The sequence below is a fragment of the Culicoides brevitarsis genome, chromosome 2 (genome assembly GCF_036172545.1).
Source record: "Culicoides brevitarsis isolate CSIRO-B50_1 chromosome 2, AGI_CSIRO_Cbre_v1, whole genome shotgun sequence".
NCBI lineage: Eukaryota > Metazoa > Arthropoda > Insecta > Diptera > Ceratopogonidae > Culicoides > Culicoides brevitarsis.
In genome coordinates this window covers 38584606-38599992 of record NC_087086.1, presented here as the reverse complement: position 1 = coordinate 38599992, position 15387 = coordinate 38584606, and the positions used below count along the sequence as shown (strand labels likewise).

General features: G+C 28.8%; 3 protein-coding genes across 5 annotated transcripts; 1 reads left to right on the top strand and 2 right to left on the bottom strand.

Moving 5' to 3' along the window:
- Positions 1 to 4: 4 nt before the first annotated feature.
- Positions 5 to 8736, bottom strand: LOC134829640 (girdin-like). Its single transcript, XM_063842829.1, has 5 exons — positions 8388 to 8736; positions 8181 to 8327; positions 2006 to 6227; positions 551 to 730; positions 5 to 488 (listed from the first exon to the last, which is right to left on the bottom strand). The coding sequence occupies exons 1-5, from the start codon at positions 8675 to 8677 to the stop codon at positions 114 to 116; spliced, it is 5214 nt and encodes a 1737-aa protein (XP_063698899.1). The 5' UTR covers positions 8678 to 8736; the 3' UTR covers positions 5 to 113.
- On the bottom strand, positions 8688 to 11124 carry LOC134829106 (uncharacterized). The gene is made up of 5 exons (XM_063842104.1): positions 10956 to 11124; positions 10423 to 10898; positions 9038 to 9369; positions 8784 to 8978; positions 8688 to 8691 (listed from the first exon to the last, which is right to left on the bottom strand). The coding sequence occupies exons 1-5, from the start codon at positions 11122 to 11124 to the stop codon at positions 8688 to 8690; spliced, it is 1176 nt and encodes a 391-aa protein (XP_063698174.1).
- Positions 11125 to 11291: 167 nt separating this feature from the next.
- On the top strand, positions 11292 to 12908 carry LOC134829641 (acyl-CoA-binding domain-containing protein 5-like). 3 transcript variants are annotated; one of them, XR_010161932.1, is made up of 4 exons: positions 11302 to 11432; positions 11680 to 11801; positions 11866 to 12673; positions 12725 to 12908. XR_010161932.1 is itself a non-coding variant. In XM_063842832.1 (3 exons), the coding sequence occupies exons 2-3, from the start codon at positions 11741 to 11743 to the stop codon at positions 12621 to 12623; spliced, it is 819 nt and encodes a 272-aa protein (XP_063698902.1). In that variant the 5' UTR covers positions 11292 to 11432; positions 11683 to 11740; the 3' UTR covers positions 12624 to 12695. The 3 variants fall into 3 exon arrangements, 2 of the variants coding, with proteins under 2 accessions (XP_063698902.1, XP_063698900.1); XM_063842832.1 differs by lacking the exon at positions 12725 to 12908 and having other exon boundaries at positions 11292 to 11432; positions 11683 to 11801; positions 11866 to 12695; XM_063842830.1 differs by lacking the exon at positions 12725 to 12908 and having other exon boundaries at positions 11866 to 12695.
- The last annotated feature ends 2479 nt before the right edge of the window (positions 12909 to 15387 follow it).

Below are 15387 nucleotides of genomic sequence, written 5' to 3'. Positions count from 1 at the left end.
GGACTCTAATAATATTTTTTTACACTATTTTACGATATTTGCACTCGGATTAATTAATTTTTACAAAAAAAAAAATTGAGTGAGACGTCAAAAAAATTTTTTTTGTGATTTTTCTACGTTTCTAACTTATATCTATGGACAAAATCCGGATTTTCCTTCTTCCAGTCCTCAAAACCCTTTTGATACATGGGATCCAAGTCGGAAAGTTGCGGCATTTTGTGATATTTATCGAAACGACTTAGCGCCGTGCCAAGCGCGTGTCTTTCCGCCGCGATGCTGATGCATTTTTTCTTGTATTCTTCCGCACTTTTCTTGGCGACGTTCAGAAATTCGCACGCCTTGCGGTATTTTTTCTCGTAAACTGAGACATCTTCGGGATTTTTGTTGGAATTGTGAAGGGCAGCAGCTTTCGTTTGATACAACGACTTGTAATGCTGATATTGCTGAATTAATTCGCCATTTTCTTTTTTTAGTTGGAAGTTTTCGGACTAAAAAAAATATTTTTTATTAATTTTTTTTTTATTGATTTTTAAGAAAAAAATTAATTTACCATTAATTGGTTCACTTGAGGATTGTTCGAAGTGTTTTCCTTGCCTCCTTCGGGTGAACGAGTTCTGAGGGCGTTTTCAAGTTCTTTGATTCTGTCACGACGTTCTTGAGCGATTTTCTTTGCTTCTTGATATTTTTTGTTGTTTTGAGCTAAATCGTCTTCGAGTTTTTTGATGTAGAGCTGAAAAAAAATTTAAAAAGAAAAAAATTAAATTTTTGCTTGAATTAGTGAAGTAGCGATTTTCAAATTTTTTAACGGATTTTTTTTAAATTGACAATTTCGAAATTTTTAAATAAAATTTATCAAATTTTTAGTTATATTTTGATTAGTTTATTTTTCGAAGTTATTTTTCGTAAGATTTTCAGCTTAAACTGAAGAAAATTCAATAAAAAAAATTATGATTTATTTTTTTTTGAAATTTCATCAAAAAAATTTATTGAAAATATTTTTTTTGCAAATTTTATGAAAAATCTTTATTAAAAAATTATTATTTTGAAAATTTCGTTTAAAAAGTTCATAATTTTTTTTTTAATTTCATTAAAAATTTTCTTAAAATTTTTTTTTAAATTTTTTTCCATTTTAATTTCATGACCTAAATTTTATTAAAAATTTTCAATAATTTTTTTTTTAATTTCAACATTTTTTTTATGAAAAGATTTTATTAAATTTTATTTAGAATTTTTAATTTTTTTTTTTGAATTCTTGTCATTTTTTTTTTAAATTCGAAAAATAAAAAAAATAAATATTTTGATTTAAAAAATTTCATTAAAAAAAATTAAAATTAATTTTTAAAAAATTATTAAGAAATTAAAAAAAAAATAAAAATTAATAATAAAAATTTTAATTAAAATAAAGATTTTTTTGGATAATTTTTTTTGCTTGAATTAGCCAAATGCGATTTCCAAATTTTGAAGTTTTATAAAGTATTTGAAAAATTTTTACAGTTTTAGTTGAATTTAGGTGAATATTAATTTATTATAATTTCAAAATGAGTGAATTCAAAAAAAATTATTATTTATAAAATATTTTAAAAATTCAACAAATTTAATTTAAAAAAAATTTTTTAAATTTTTATAATAAATTTTAATTATTTCAAATTAATTTTAAAAAATTTATTAAAAAATTAAAATTTAATTTAAAATTGAAAAGGTAAAACATTTTTTAAATTTTATTTAAATTTGAATCTTATTTAAAAAAATAAAAAAGTAATTTTTGAACCTTTTTTTAATAAAATTTTCATCTAAAATAATAAAATTTTTAATAAAGGTCGACTTTTTAATCCAAAATAAGCAAAATAATTATTTTAAAATTTTTAACGGTCATTTTTTGAATTGACATTTACAAATTTTTGTTCAAAAAAGTGACATTTGTTAGAAAATTTTTTAAACAAATTTCTTTAAATATAAAAAATCGCTAAATTTTAAAATTTTTGAATAAAAAAACATAAAATCTTACCTTTTGTTCCAACGAAACAGCATCCGAATTCATATTGCACGCAAAAGGCATCTGCATCTCCGTTTGAGTATCTTTACAACTCATCGCTGACCTGTTCTTATCTTGTACCCTTCTGAATTCCTCATTCATTTGCACCAATTTTTCCCTCAACGTTTCTCGTTCCTTCCTAATTCGTGCTCCTTCTTGATGCAATCGCGTCACTTCGTTCAGGGCTTCTTTCAGTTTCGCCTCAACTTTTTCCTTTTCCTCCCGAATATCGCCAACCTTTTGATCATTTCCGAGTCTGTAATGATCGACTGTCACCTTCGCTTTAATCAAGTCCAATTTGAGTTTTTCAAGTTTTTCATTTAAAACTCGACACTGACAACTCTCGTCTGTTGGCTCGGTTTGACACGCGATCGCTTTGATGGATCTAACAAGCGGTCTAAGCTCATCATGCGCACTTTGACGCCGACTTCTGCGATCTTTGGCAGTTCGTTTCCGCAAATCGTCAAGCTCGAACATGTCTTTTGTGTGTTGTTCGTGCGCCGCTTCGAGTTTCGTGAGTTTCGAGGCGACTTCGTGAAGTTGTTGCTCTTTAAGGGACAAATTTTCGCGCATTTTATTGAATTCTGTGGCGGCTTGTTGCATTTTTGACTGCAAATCGGCGGATTCTGACGCTGCTTCTTGATATTTCGCTTCCATCTGGGAGAGTTGTTGACCTAAAAAGGCGAGTTTTTCTTCGCAAGTCGCCAATTTCATCGTTAATTCGGCATTTTCAGTCTTAATTTTGGCATTTTCGGAAGTAAGCTCGGTTGAAGCTTGCCCATGGAATGATTTTAATTCAGAAATTTCAGATTTTAAGGCTTCTATGGCGGTTTGAGACTCGGAAATGGTCTTTTGATGACTTTCTCCTTCAGTTAAAAGTTGATTTTTTAATTTTGAGACATTTAATTCTTCTTCCCTTAGTTTATCGATGGACTCCAAGAGCTCCTGTTGCAGCGATTCAACTTTTTCAGTCTGTTCAGTGAGTTTATTGGCGATTTCCTGCTTCTCATTTTCAATTTTGGACAATTTTTCACTAATTTCCTCTAAATTTTTGACTAAAATTTCCTTTTCGCTCGTTAATTCTTTAATTTTTTGCTCATTTTCTTCCAATTTCGAGCCTAATAAAGCAGAATCCGAATCTTTTTCGCTCAAATTTTGGCATTTTTCTTCCAAAGCTTGAACTTTTTCTTTCAAATCTGAGATCAAAGCAGCAGATTCCGTGTCACTGAGTGACTTTTCAGTCTTTAACGATGAAATTTGGGACAAAAGTTGCTCCTTTTCGTCTAAAATTGCTTCTTTTTCTGTTGAAAATGATTCGACTTGGGTTTCCATCTCTTTCAAAGTCGCTTCTAAGCTTGTAACTTCCGAAATTTTTTCCTCAAGGTTCGATTCTAATGCCGAAATTTGCGTTTTTAGCTCAGAAATCGTGCTTTCAAAAGATTTTTCACGTTCCGAAGCCTTTTCTTCCAAAACACGACACTTATTTTCGAGTTCTTGAAGATTTTCTTTCAAATCCGAGATGATGTTGGATGATTCGCTGCCATTTTCGGACATTTCCGACTGTAATTTCTCGAGTTCTTGTTCCAAAAGTTCCTTTTCTTCCTTAACCGAAGCAATTTCTTGTTGAATTTCAGCATTTTGACGCTCCAAAGTCTCTTTTTCGTGCGTTAATTCCCTCATTTGGTCCTCAACTTCGTTCAAAGTTTGCTTCAAAGAGGCAGATTCCAAGGATTTTGCGTGCATACTTTGACATTTCGCTTCCAAATCCTTAATTTTCGAGTTTAGGTCGGAAATTAAGCTGGATTTGTCGTTTTCAGCTGCTTGGGATTTCAAGTTTTCAACTTCTTTGGCGAGGATTTCTTTCTCGGAGGACAATTTTTGCTCGATTTCTGCCTTTTCTTGCTCTAAAATTGATTTTTCTGAAGAAATTAGCTCGAATTTGTCTTGTGTCTCCTTTAGCAAGTCCCTTAAATTGTCAATTTCTGATGATTTTTCGGACAATTCTTGACATTTGGCTTCCAAATTGCGAATTTCTTGCGTCAGTTCGGAGATGAGACCTGAACTTTCGTCGTCATTCGAGACCATTTCAGCTTTCAATGCATCAAGATTCTTCTGAGCTTCAGATTTTTCCGTTAAAATCGCGTCTTTTTCGGTTTTCAAGACAAAAATTTGATCCTCGGAGTCTTGGATTTTTATTTCAAGGTCGCGAATTTTTTCTTGGAGGTCCGAAATTTGATTGGATGACTCGTCGTCACTTGAGGACAATTTATTTTTCAAAGTTTCGATCTGAGATAAGAATTCTTGCTTCTCAATTTCAAAAGTTTCCTTCTCAGTTGTTAATTTTTCAACCAAAGCTTCTAATTCTTCGATATTTTGTGAGGATTCTGACGAGTTTTGCTCAAATTCTTTAATTTTGGCTTCGAGTTCGATAATTTTTTGTTCTGAATCGTGACATTTTTGCTGAAATTCTTCGACATCTTCGACATTTTTTTCGAATTCTTTAATTTCTGCCTCCAATTTTTCAATTTTTTCGGCAGCTTCGATCGATTTTTTAATAAAATCTTGAATTTCAGTCTCTAATTCTTTAATTTTTTGCTCTGAAGTGTTTGATTTTTGCTCGAATTCGTTAAGTTCTTCAATTTTTTGGACAGCTTCTGTCAATTTTTGTTTCAAATCTTCGATTTCAGCCTCGAGTTCTTCAATTTTTTGACTTTTCTCAGTTGATTCTTCGAGATTTTCTGAAGTTTCGTATGACTTTTCTTCAAACTCTTTAATTTTAGCTTCTAATTCTTCAATTTTTTTGACAGCTTCTGATGAATTTTGTTCAAATTCTTTAATTTTTGTCTTTAAATCTTCAATTATTTGGTTTGAGTCGTGCGATTTTTGCTCAAATTCTGTTAATTCTTGAATTTTTTGGGCAGCAACTGTCGATTTTTGCTCGAAATCTTGAACCAGGGCCTCAAGTTCTTCAATTTTTTGTTTTGCTTCGTTAGATTTTTGTTCTAAATCTTGAATTTTTTCTTGCAACTCAGCTTCTCGTTCACTTTTTTCCGTATTTTCTGTAATTTTTTGAATTTCCTGCGTCAAAACTTCCTTTTCTCCCTTCAAATCTTCGAAATTTTTCATTAAATCCTCTTTTTCTGACTCCAAAGTCGACAATTTTTCCGAAAATTCTTTGACTTGAGCCTCGAAACTTGAATTTTTTGACTTCAATTCTTCCGTAACTTCGTCAAAACGCGATTTTACGTCCTCCATACTCTTCAATTCCGTTGAAATCTCTTCTTTTTCTTTCTCAATGCTTTGAATTTTCGTCTCAAGTTCGGAAATTTTCTTCAAAAGCTCTGAATTTTCATTTTCCTTCTCACTCAAGTCCTTTTTGGCACTTAAATTTTCCTTTTCAAGCTCGTCAATCTTGATTTTCATCTCAGAAATGTCATTTTCCGCCATTTCACTCAAATTTTTCACCAGATTCGCGCGAGTTTCGTTCAAATTTTGTTCCAAAACTTCAATTTGACGATCTTTCGAGCCCAGATTTTCCTCCAATTCCGCATTTTTCTTCAGCAAGTCTTGATAAAGTGTGTCAAGCTCCTCTTTGGCAGCTACCATCGGGACTAATTTCTCCACTGTGCCTCGTAACTCGTCCAATTCCTGCTTGAAAATTTCAATTTGCTTCGTTTCGCGCTCGAGTTGCTCTTGGAGTTCGTCATTTTTGGCTTTACTCTCGTTCAACATGCTTTTCAAGGCGTTTTCTTCGCTGTCGGCCTTTTCGTGCTCGGCTTTTAGGGCGTCGTAATCTTGCAACGCCTCGACGAGCTGCATCGAAGTTTCGTCGTATTCCGTTTGGAGCGTTTTATGTTTCGCCTTGAGCTCTTTCATGTCACTTTTGGTCTCTTCGAGTTCCTTTTGCAGCATTTGGATTTCCTCTATTTTTTGCGAAAGCTCGACATTGCTCTCTTTTAGCCCTAAATTGACTTGCGGAGGTCTTTCGCCCAACAAACTGAGGAGTTCTCGTTCGCGACTTTCGAATTTCGCCTTTAAAGCTTCAAGTTCGTACTCGACGCCGCCTAATTGGCTCTCAGCGACTTCTTTTTCCTTCAAAGCTTCACTTTTTTCGCGAGAAATTGTCGTTAGGGCTTCGTTTTTTTGCTCCAACGTACCTTTGAGAGTGTCGATTTCGTCGGTATTTGAATCCAAACTGAAAAAAAAAAAAAAAAAATTATTAGAAAACAATTTAAATGACAACAATTAACACAGGTGTGGCCCACACACAATGAAAAAATGTTAATCGAGCGACAATTGACTTTGAAAAAAAAATTGTTTTGTTTCTTAAAGCAAAAAATCCAACCTACAGATGGTAAGAATTTCACCTTTACTACTGTCGCGAGAGCCGACTTGCCTATTTCGTGTCTTTTCTTGAATAAATTTTAGAAAATTAGTTTTATAAATATGCACGAAGACCGAAAAAAGCAAAAAAAATACTCTACTGAAGGTATTTAACGACGATGACGATTTTTTTAATAACAAACCGAAGTCACATACACATGCGTCGAAGGTACATGCCCGGAATGCCGATCACATATGCAACACACATGCAACACCCATAAGGAGCGAAGAAAAGTAGTTGAGCTTGTTTATTTGGAGATTAAATAATTTATTATCGTCGGAAAACGATTTCGTTTGCAGTATTTATATTAATTAATTTACGTTAGAGACAAAGGTCGTGCGTTGCATTTTGGTGATTTTCCGAAAACGATGCAAGCGAAAGTGAAGTTTTTGATGGGATTTTTGTTTTTTTGGGGATTTGCGCGGATGTCAGGTTGGAAATTTTCTTAATTTCAATGAAATTTGCTATTTTTTGTTTAAAATTTGATATAAAACAGGTTTTAATGAAAAAATTATTTTAAATCTAATAGATGAATAAATTTAAAAAGAATTGATAAAAATTAATAAAAAACTTTAAGCTTGGACAGTTCAAAGCTCGAAAGTTAGAAATTTTTTTTTATTCTAAAAATAAAAATAAATTTAAAAATAAAAATTCACTTATAATTTTTTAAATTTTGATTTTTTTTAATTTTTATATATTTTTTTAAACTTCTTAAATTTTTAAAAAATTAAGTTTTAATTATTTTAATTTTTTTTAATTTTTTAAATTTTTTTTAATTTTTTAATTTTTAAAATTTTTTTTTGATTTAAATTTTTGTAATTTAAAAATTTTTTAAGTTATATTTTTAAATTTTTTTTTCTTTAAATTTTAAAATTTTAATTTTTTAATTTTTTTTTTAATTTTTAAATTTTTTTTTTTTTTTTAATTTTTTAATTTTTTTTTTATTTTTATTATTTTAAAAATTTAACTTCAAGTTTTTAGATGATTCAAAGCTTCATTAATTAATTTCAATTCACTGATAAAAGTTCAATTTTTGTATAAAAAAATTTTTGTTCATTTTTTTAGAAAAAAAAAAAATTTTTTTTTGAAGAATAAAATTTTTTTAAATTGTCTAAAAATGGTAAAGATTTGACAAAAAAATTCAAATGTCAGTTTAAAAAATTACTGTTAAAAAATTTGAAAATCGTCTTTTGCTAATTCAACATTTTTTGTAGGTTAAGATTCTTATAAAAATTGTAGAAAAGGTAGAAAATTTTTAAATTTGGAAGAAAATTTAGGTAGTTAAAAAGAGAAAAACTTTAAAAAATATTTCGATTCGATTAAAAAATGTAATTTTAAAAAGTATTTTAAAATTTTTATTTTGAATTTAAAGCTCAGATAAATTCAAATTCGAAAATTATTTTTTTCTAATAAGATTTTAGACTTTTTTATAGTATTGAATCAAAAATTTTGTTTAAAAAAATTTAAAAAATATTTAAAATTAAAAATATTGAAATTTTTGACGTAATTCAATAAAAAATTTGTAAATGTCAATTCAAAAATTTTCCGTTAAAAATTTTTAAAATATTTTTTTACCAATTTAAAACTTTTTTTGAGCAAAAATCTTATAAAAATTATAAAATTTTGAAATTTTCTAAAAATAAAATTATTAAATTTTAATATTTTTTGAATGAAAAATCCTTCATAAAATATTCAAAGACAATACCATAATTCACTCTATCAACAAAAATTTCATTGCGACATGCATCTGTGCACTTCACTTACATTCGTTTCGCCTCTTCCAAGTCTGCTCTCAAGTTCTCTATGACATCTTCGCAGCTGTGTCGATCATTTTCGTCATGTACGTGATACATTTGTTCGAGTTTCGTGTAATCCGACAATTCTTTCAATTCCTCCTCGAGTATTTTGCATCTGTACAAACAAAATTTTTGCGTTAAAAATAATTTTTTTTCTCTATTTTTCATGACTTACTTCTCACAAGTTGTTATAATTTTGCCAACATCGGGCGACGGAACTCCCTCAATTATTGCCGAGAGCCTTCTGCGGAAAATTACGGGCGTTTGAATGCGATTGCAAACCCTTTTGGGACTCGGACTTTGGGTGAAACTCATATTTTCCCCGGGCTCGAATTGCTCATCCATCAAATTCGGCATTTCGAAGGTTTCGTGATGATGCGTCGCGTGGGTGCCGCGTTGCGTTGTGAAAATTGGCGGCGGCGGAGGCATCAAAGCACGCAACGAGTCTTGTTCGAATTCTTCCATTTCTTGTCGACTATCTTGATTTTCGTTGCCGAGACAATGCCACGTTTGTCGTCGTAAATTTTGCTTGCGCGACGCTTTTTTCGAGCGAATGAACTGCATTTCGCACCGTTCAATGCGATCGATGATGTCTTGTCGCATGGATTCGGCAGTGTGACCAACGCCGGCACTTTGACGTGCCATTTCGGCAATTTGTTTTCGTAATCCGGTGATTTTTTGGTTCAAACGCTTGATCATCGCTTGGTCTGAGAGGATTTCGTTCAGTTTGGGCGTGTTTTTGACGTTTTTAGCACGAGAAGCGAATCTGAAAATTAAAAATTTTTCATAAAAATTTTGAAAAATTAAAAAAAAAATTAAAATTACCTCAAAGTATTTCGAGTTTCTTCTCTTTCAGCAGGACTGACAGTACAAATAACGACAGATTTGGCATTTCCGCCCAAGGAATGTTGGATGACTCGAGTTAGTTTGGAGTTTCGGAACACGATGAACTTGTCTTCGCCCTCTTTTTTCTCAGAAAGTTCTTTGATGACACGTCCCAGTTCCAAAAGTGACTTGTTTATGGAGATTCCTTCCTTGAGACGATCTCCTGTGGCGTTTGTTTTGTTGACACTTTCAGATCCAGCGAGATCGACAAGGTCTAAAATGCCCATTTTGATGGATGAGCCTTCTTCGTGTTGCTCTTGAGATTCGATCATCTACAAAAAAAAAAGTTAAAAATTTAAAAAAAAAATTTAAGATTAAAAATTAAAAAAAAATTTTTTAAATAAAAAATAATTTTAAAAATTTAAAAAAAAAAATTAAACCAACATGAAAGCAACGTTTTTATTTTTTAAAATTTTTAAAAAGAATTCTAAAAGCTAAAAAAATTTTTTGCTTTGATTTTTACAATAAATTTATTTTCTGAAGTTTTTAAAATTTTAATTTTAATTTTTTTTAACGAAATCATTTAAAAAAATCTAAATAATTAAAAAAAATTATAAAAATGGCTAAAAATTAAAAATTTTGACAGAAAATTTCGTGAATGTCAATTCAAAAAATTTCCGTTAAAAATTTAAAATTTATTTTAGGCAACAAAAAATTTTTTCTTTACTATTATTTTTTGAAAAAATTATTATTAAAATAATTATTCAATTTCTTAAATAAACTGAATAATTTTTAATTAATTAAATTAAATTAAATTTTAAATTATTTTTGCTTCAAATTTGCTTCAAAAAAATTTTTTTTAACTTCATTAAAAAATTTAAATAATTTTTATTTAAAATTTTAAATAATTATTTCTGGCTTGAATTTTAATTTTTTTAACTTCAAAACTAAGTTTTGATAAATTTTAATTTTTTAATATTTTTTTTAAGTTGTGAGAAAAAATTAAATTTAAATTTAGAATATTTTTAGTAAAAAAATTGACAAAAAAAAATTAATTTAAAAATAAAATTAAAAAAATCTTCAATTAATTTTATGAAAAAAATTATCACAAAAAAAATTCAAAGTCAAAAATTTCTTTAAAAATTATTTTAAAAAAAAATTTTAAAATTAAAAAAAAAAATTAAAAAATTTTTAAAAAAATTATATGAAAAAATTATTTCAAAAAAAATTTAAAAAAAAAAAATTATAAAAAATTTAAAAAAAAATTAATATTAAACAAAAAAAATTATAAAACAAATTTTTTGAATAATTTTTGACTTTTTCAACGAAGCAATTATCAAAATATTTAAAATAAATTTTAAAAAATCAGAAAAAAATCAACTTACAATTCGAAAAATCGTATGCGACCGCGAAGATCTATCATTCATCGCCGTTTCTCCCATCCGTTTCGTCGCATTTCCTTGTTCAATCAAATCCAGCACATTCGTCGCCTTCCTCACAACTTTTTCCGTTGCCTCTTTTATCATCACTGCTCCATCCTGCGTTTCAAAAACTTCCAAATTTGTCTTCTCAGGCGCCAGCAAATCATTAATTTTCTCATTATAAATCTCCAGAAACGAACATCGCACCATATAAATGTCTCTGTCATCATGTTTTTCGACAATATCAAAAATATTTTCGGCCACAAGTCGAATAATTCCCTTATTTTTGTCATTTCCCATCATTGTGTAGGTTTTCCCGGACGCTGTTTGCCCGTAAGCCATCACGGAGCCATTAAAACCTTGCACACACGAGTCCACAATTTGGGAAATTGCCATTTCGTAAAGCGATTGTGTCGAATCCGCACCTCCAAAGACATGATCTGCACGAAATTCGAGTAAATTTAACGAAATTTCATGAAAAAATGGCAAAAACTCACCATAAATGCACGGTTTACTCGGAGTTGTGGCATCCAATTCGACAATTTCGTTGTCCGAAACTTTTTCCCAACAAATTTTTTCGTTGCTTTCAATCTCACGTCCTATTAAAGGGCGAAGTTTTACCATTACCTTCACATTATTCGATTGTCCCGGCTTGTTACTCGCCATTTTGATGCAAAATTCACGCAAATATCATGGAAAAATAAACAAAATCTTCGCAGCACAACAATCGTGATGTCTGTTTGCGTTGACGAACGTCGAAAAATAACCGCCGAAACGAGTAGGGTTGCCAGATTTGACGAAATTTTGACATTTTTCGATCAAAAATGCATATCGGGCAACCTTACGTTGGGATGTCAAAACGAAAGTGAAGTGCTCAGCTGGATTTTTGTGTATTTTCTGATCAATACTGCTTTTATTTGCCCATTTTCGACGAAAAATTTTGATTTTTGGACCGGATTCTTATTGGAAAAGAGGTAAAAATAAAATTTCCTCCCTCAAAAATTGATAAAATCGCTATCTTTCGTCAAAGGATCAAAGTTCAACTTGCAATTTTGCTTCCTTCGGGCGAAATTTAAGCAATTTCCTTCAATTATTTCTCCGTAAAACCTAAAATTCGAAAAAATTTCATAAAAAAAATTTTTTTTTAAAGAAATTTTTTTATTAGAAGACCTTTTCACCTGTAACTCATTAAAATAATTGCCCATTTTTTGTCATTTTCAGCAGAAATCCATTCGATTCGGTGTCTTTTTGTGTGTTGCAGTAACAATAAAGCCCATCAAGCATGACTACAGAAGAAAGATTTAAAGCTGCCGTCAACGTAATTCGAAATTTGCCAAAAAATGGTAAAAAAATAATTTTTTTTTCTTACCTGCTTCAATATTTATTGCGTAATTTTCGTTTTTTCAGGTTCCTACCAGCCCAGTTCCGCGATGATGTTGCAATTTTACTCGTATTTCAAGCAAGCAACGGAAGGCCCATGCAAAGGAGCTCGTCCTGCGTTCTGGGATGTGGTTGGTCGTGCCAAATATGACTCGTGGAAGGCATTGGGAGACATGTCGAAGGAACAAGCGATGAACAATTATGTCGGCGAACTGCGAAAAATCGTCGAAACGATGAGTTTTACCGAAAATGTCGCCAATTTCGTCGGTAGCATCAGTGAAATTGAAAATATTGATGTCAACGATTTGGATTTAATTGCGCCGGAAGCAATGAAACACGCGAGATCTCGTCCTGGATCGCCATTTGCGTCGCGAGATACGAGCCCGCAACGACCTGTGACAGTTCCCGCAATGACGACGATGACAAATGGGCATCATCATCCCCTTTCCGACTCGGATGACGAGTTTAACTCCGCCGATGAGAGCGATGCGTTCCATCATCAACCCAGAAGTCGACGTGCGGTCGCATATCAACAAGACTCGATGCTCGTACAAAACATTAACGCAACTGTGGAACAAATGCAAAAGGATTTGGCGACGTTACAAGCGAATTTCTCGCAACTCGAGAGAAATTTGACACAAATGAAAGCCGCACAGAAGAGTTACAAACATATTTACCCGAAATGGTGGCCATGGAAAAATGTGGCGCCAAGCTTCGTGCTTTTCGTTATCCTTTGGCCGATCGTGTACAATCGCATCGTCAACAGATTACAACGAAGAAAATGAAAAAAAAATCCTGAAAAGACAAAAATTAGGCAATTTTATAAGTTTGTGATGTAAGCAAAAAAAAAATTACGGTGAAAGGTTAAAAAAATTATTTTTTTTAGGAAAATATTATCTCGTTCTACTTAAAAAACGACAAAAATAAGTAGAAATTAGGAGAAAAGTTACCCGGAACAATCAAACATTCATATTTTTTTGAATTATTTGTTAAGCATTTGTTAAGATTTTTATGTTATTAATTTTAAAAATATATATTTTTATTGAAGACAAGGTTTCCTTATGTTGATATCCGTCTATCATTTTATTGTGTCTAATTTAAAAAAATAATTAATTCAGGTGGTTGTACAAAAAATATTAATCAAATTAAAATCAAGGAGATTAAGCCAAGATAAAGCAAAATAAAATAAAAAAAATTATGTAAAAATTAGGCAAAAAAAAATACAACAATTTAAAAAGCTTTATACAATATAATAAAAATATTTTAGACGAATAATAAAGATATATTTTCTTTTTTTATATTAAAAAAATGCATTTTTAATTAATTAAAAAAATAATATTAAGGTAAAAAATTATTTTTACAATTTTTCATATTTTTATCCGTTCTTGAAAAATTAAATTTTTATAAAAAAAATAATTTAAAAATAACTTATATTTATTTCTTTTTTAAAATTTATTTATTTTTTATTTTAATTTTCTCATACATATTTAAAAATTCTTTAAAACGAAAAAAAAAAATTTAATGAATTTTTATTCTTTCAGAAAAAAATTAATTTTTAAATTTGCATAAAAATAATATTTAAAATTTTTGATTCATTTTTTTAATTTTTAAGCTTTTTTTAATTTTTTTAAGGTATTTTATGAAAGCAAAAATCTACCAATTAATAATTAATTAACGCCATCGATTGTTTAATTTTCAAGATGGAAAAAATTACAACTTTCGATGCATTTTTAAAAATTTTTTTGTAATTTGAAAATTTGATTTTTTTAGATTTTTCGCTTTAAAAATCTAAATCTAAATTTTTAAAAATCTCGATTTAAAATAATTAAAAAAAAAAATAATTATTTAAATAAAATAAATTTTAAATTTAAAAAAAATAAATAATTTATTTTTATTAACTTTTGAAAATATTTATTAAAAATTCAAAATGAATAAAAATTTAATGTTTGCATTTTTAAAAGAAAAAAAACCAAAAATTAAATGTAAACACTAAATTTTTATTTATTTTTTATTTTTAAAAATATTTTTGTTAGTTTTCAGAAAATTACAACTTTCAAATTTAAGAAAATATTTTTTTATTTTGAAAATTTGAATTTGATTTTTTTTTTTAATTTCCTTTCATAAAAAATATTTAATTAAAAAATTTAAAATTTATTTAAAATAATTTAATTTACAAAATCGTAAAAAATTAAAAGTTAAAATAAAAAAAAAGTAATAATTAATTTTAAATTAAAAAAAAAATAATTTATTTTAAAAATAATTTATTTTTTTTTTAACTTTGAATAGCATAGAAAAATATTTTTAAAAATCGAGAAAAAATTAATATCAATATAAATTTTTTTACTTTTGAAAATTAAAAAATATTTTATTTTTGAATTTTTTTTTTTATTTTAAAAAAAAAACTAATATTCTTAATATCTTTTAAAAAAATCACAAAAAAATTTAAAAAAAAATCATTTTTTTAAAATTTTAATCTTCATGAATGACAAACGCCATACGTTATCAAATCTTCATCTGTTCCCTTGTCGGCAATGTTTTTGTTATTGTTCGTGTCAGTTCAGTGAATTACTTCACTTAAATAGTTATCTCTAAAAAATTCTTGTCTATTATAAAAAATGTCTCTTCTCACATTTTCCTTAATTTTCTGTATTTTTCTCCAAATTTTCACTCCATGCCTGTCAATCCGTCAATCCTACACTTTATCCGGCAAACGATGCATTTCCGAGTGTCTCAGTTACACTTTTTACTACTATTGCTACTACACATTCTACCAATGGGATTATTGTGAGCCCAACAAAACGGGTCGAGATGTGCAATATTTCACGTCGATGATCAAGGATTCGCAGGCAAATTGCAGCAGTCAATGCGATTACTTCGATTATCAGTATCAATGGTGTTTTGTGGGAGCTTCGACAGTGAATCACGAAGAAAATCGCGGAATTAAGTCGGTTCCATGGGGATGGGATTATTGCAGCTCGATGGCAGAATATTCGGTGTTTGGGAATAAATGCATCAATAAATGCGTCAAGGGCGAAAGTGGGTCTTATGGATGCATTGTGAGAGATTCAGCGATGCCAATGAAGAAATTTGAGGCGTGTGGACCAGATCCGTTGGTTATTTCGGAGAACAAGACTGAGTTTGAGGTTGATATGATTTTAGTTGAAAGCGACAACGAGATTGGCACGGATTTGAGATATAAAGTTGAATTGAAAAATTAAAAAATTATTTTTAAAAATAAAAAAAAAATATTTTTAAATAAAAAATAAATTAATAAAAAAAATAAATTTATTAAAAATTGTTTTAAATATTTTTTTTACTTTAACAAAAAAAAAATAAATTAAAAAAATAATTTTTAAAAATTTAAAATTTAAAAAAAAAATTAAATAAAAAATAAATTAATAAAAAAAAAACAAAATTTATTAAAAATTGTTTTAAATATTTTTTTTACTTTAACAAAAAAAAAATTAAAAGAATTAAAAGAACAATTTAATTATAATTTAAAAAAAAATATGCAAAATTGCACTCATTTTTGTACAATTAAAATAATTT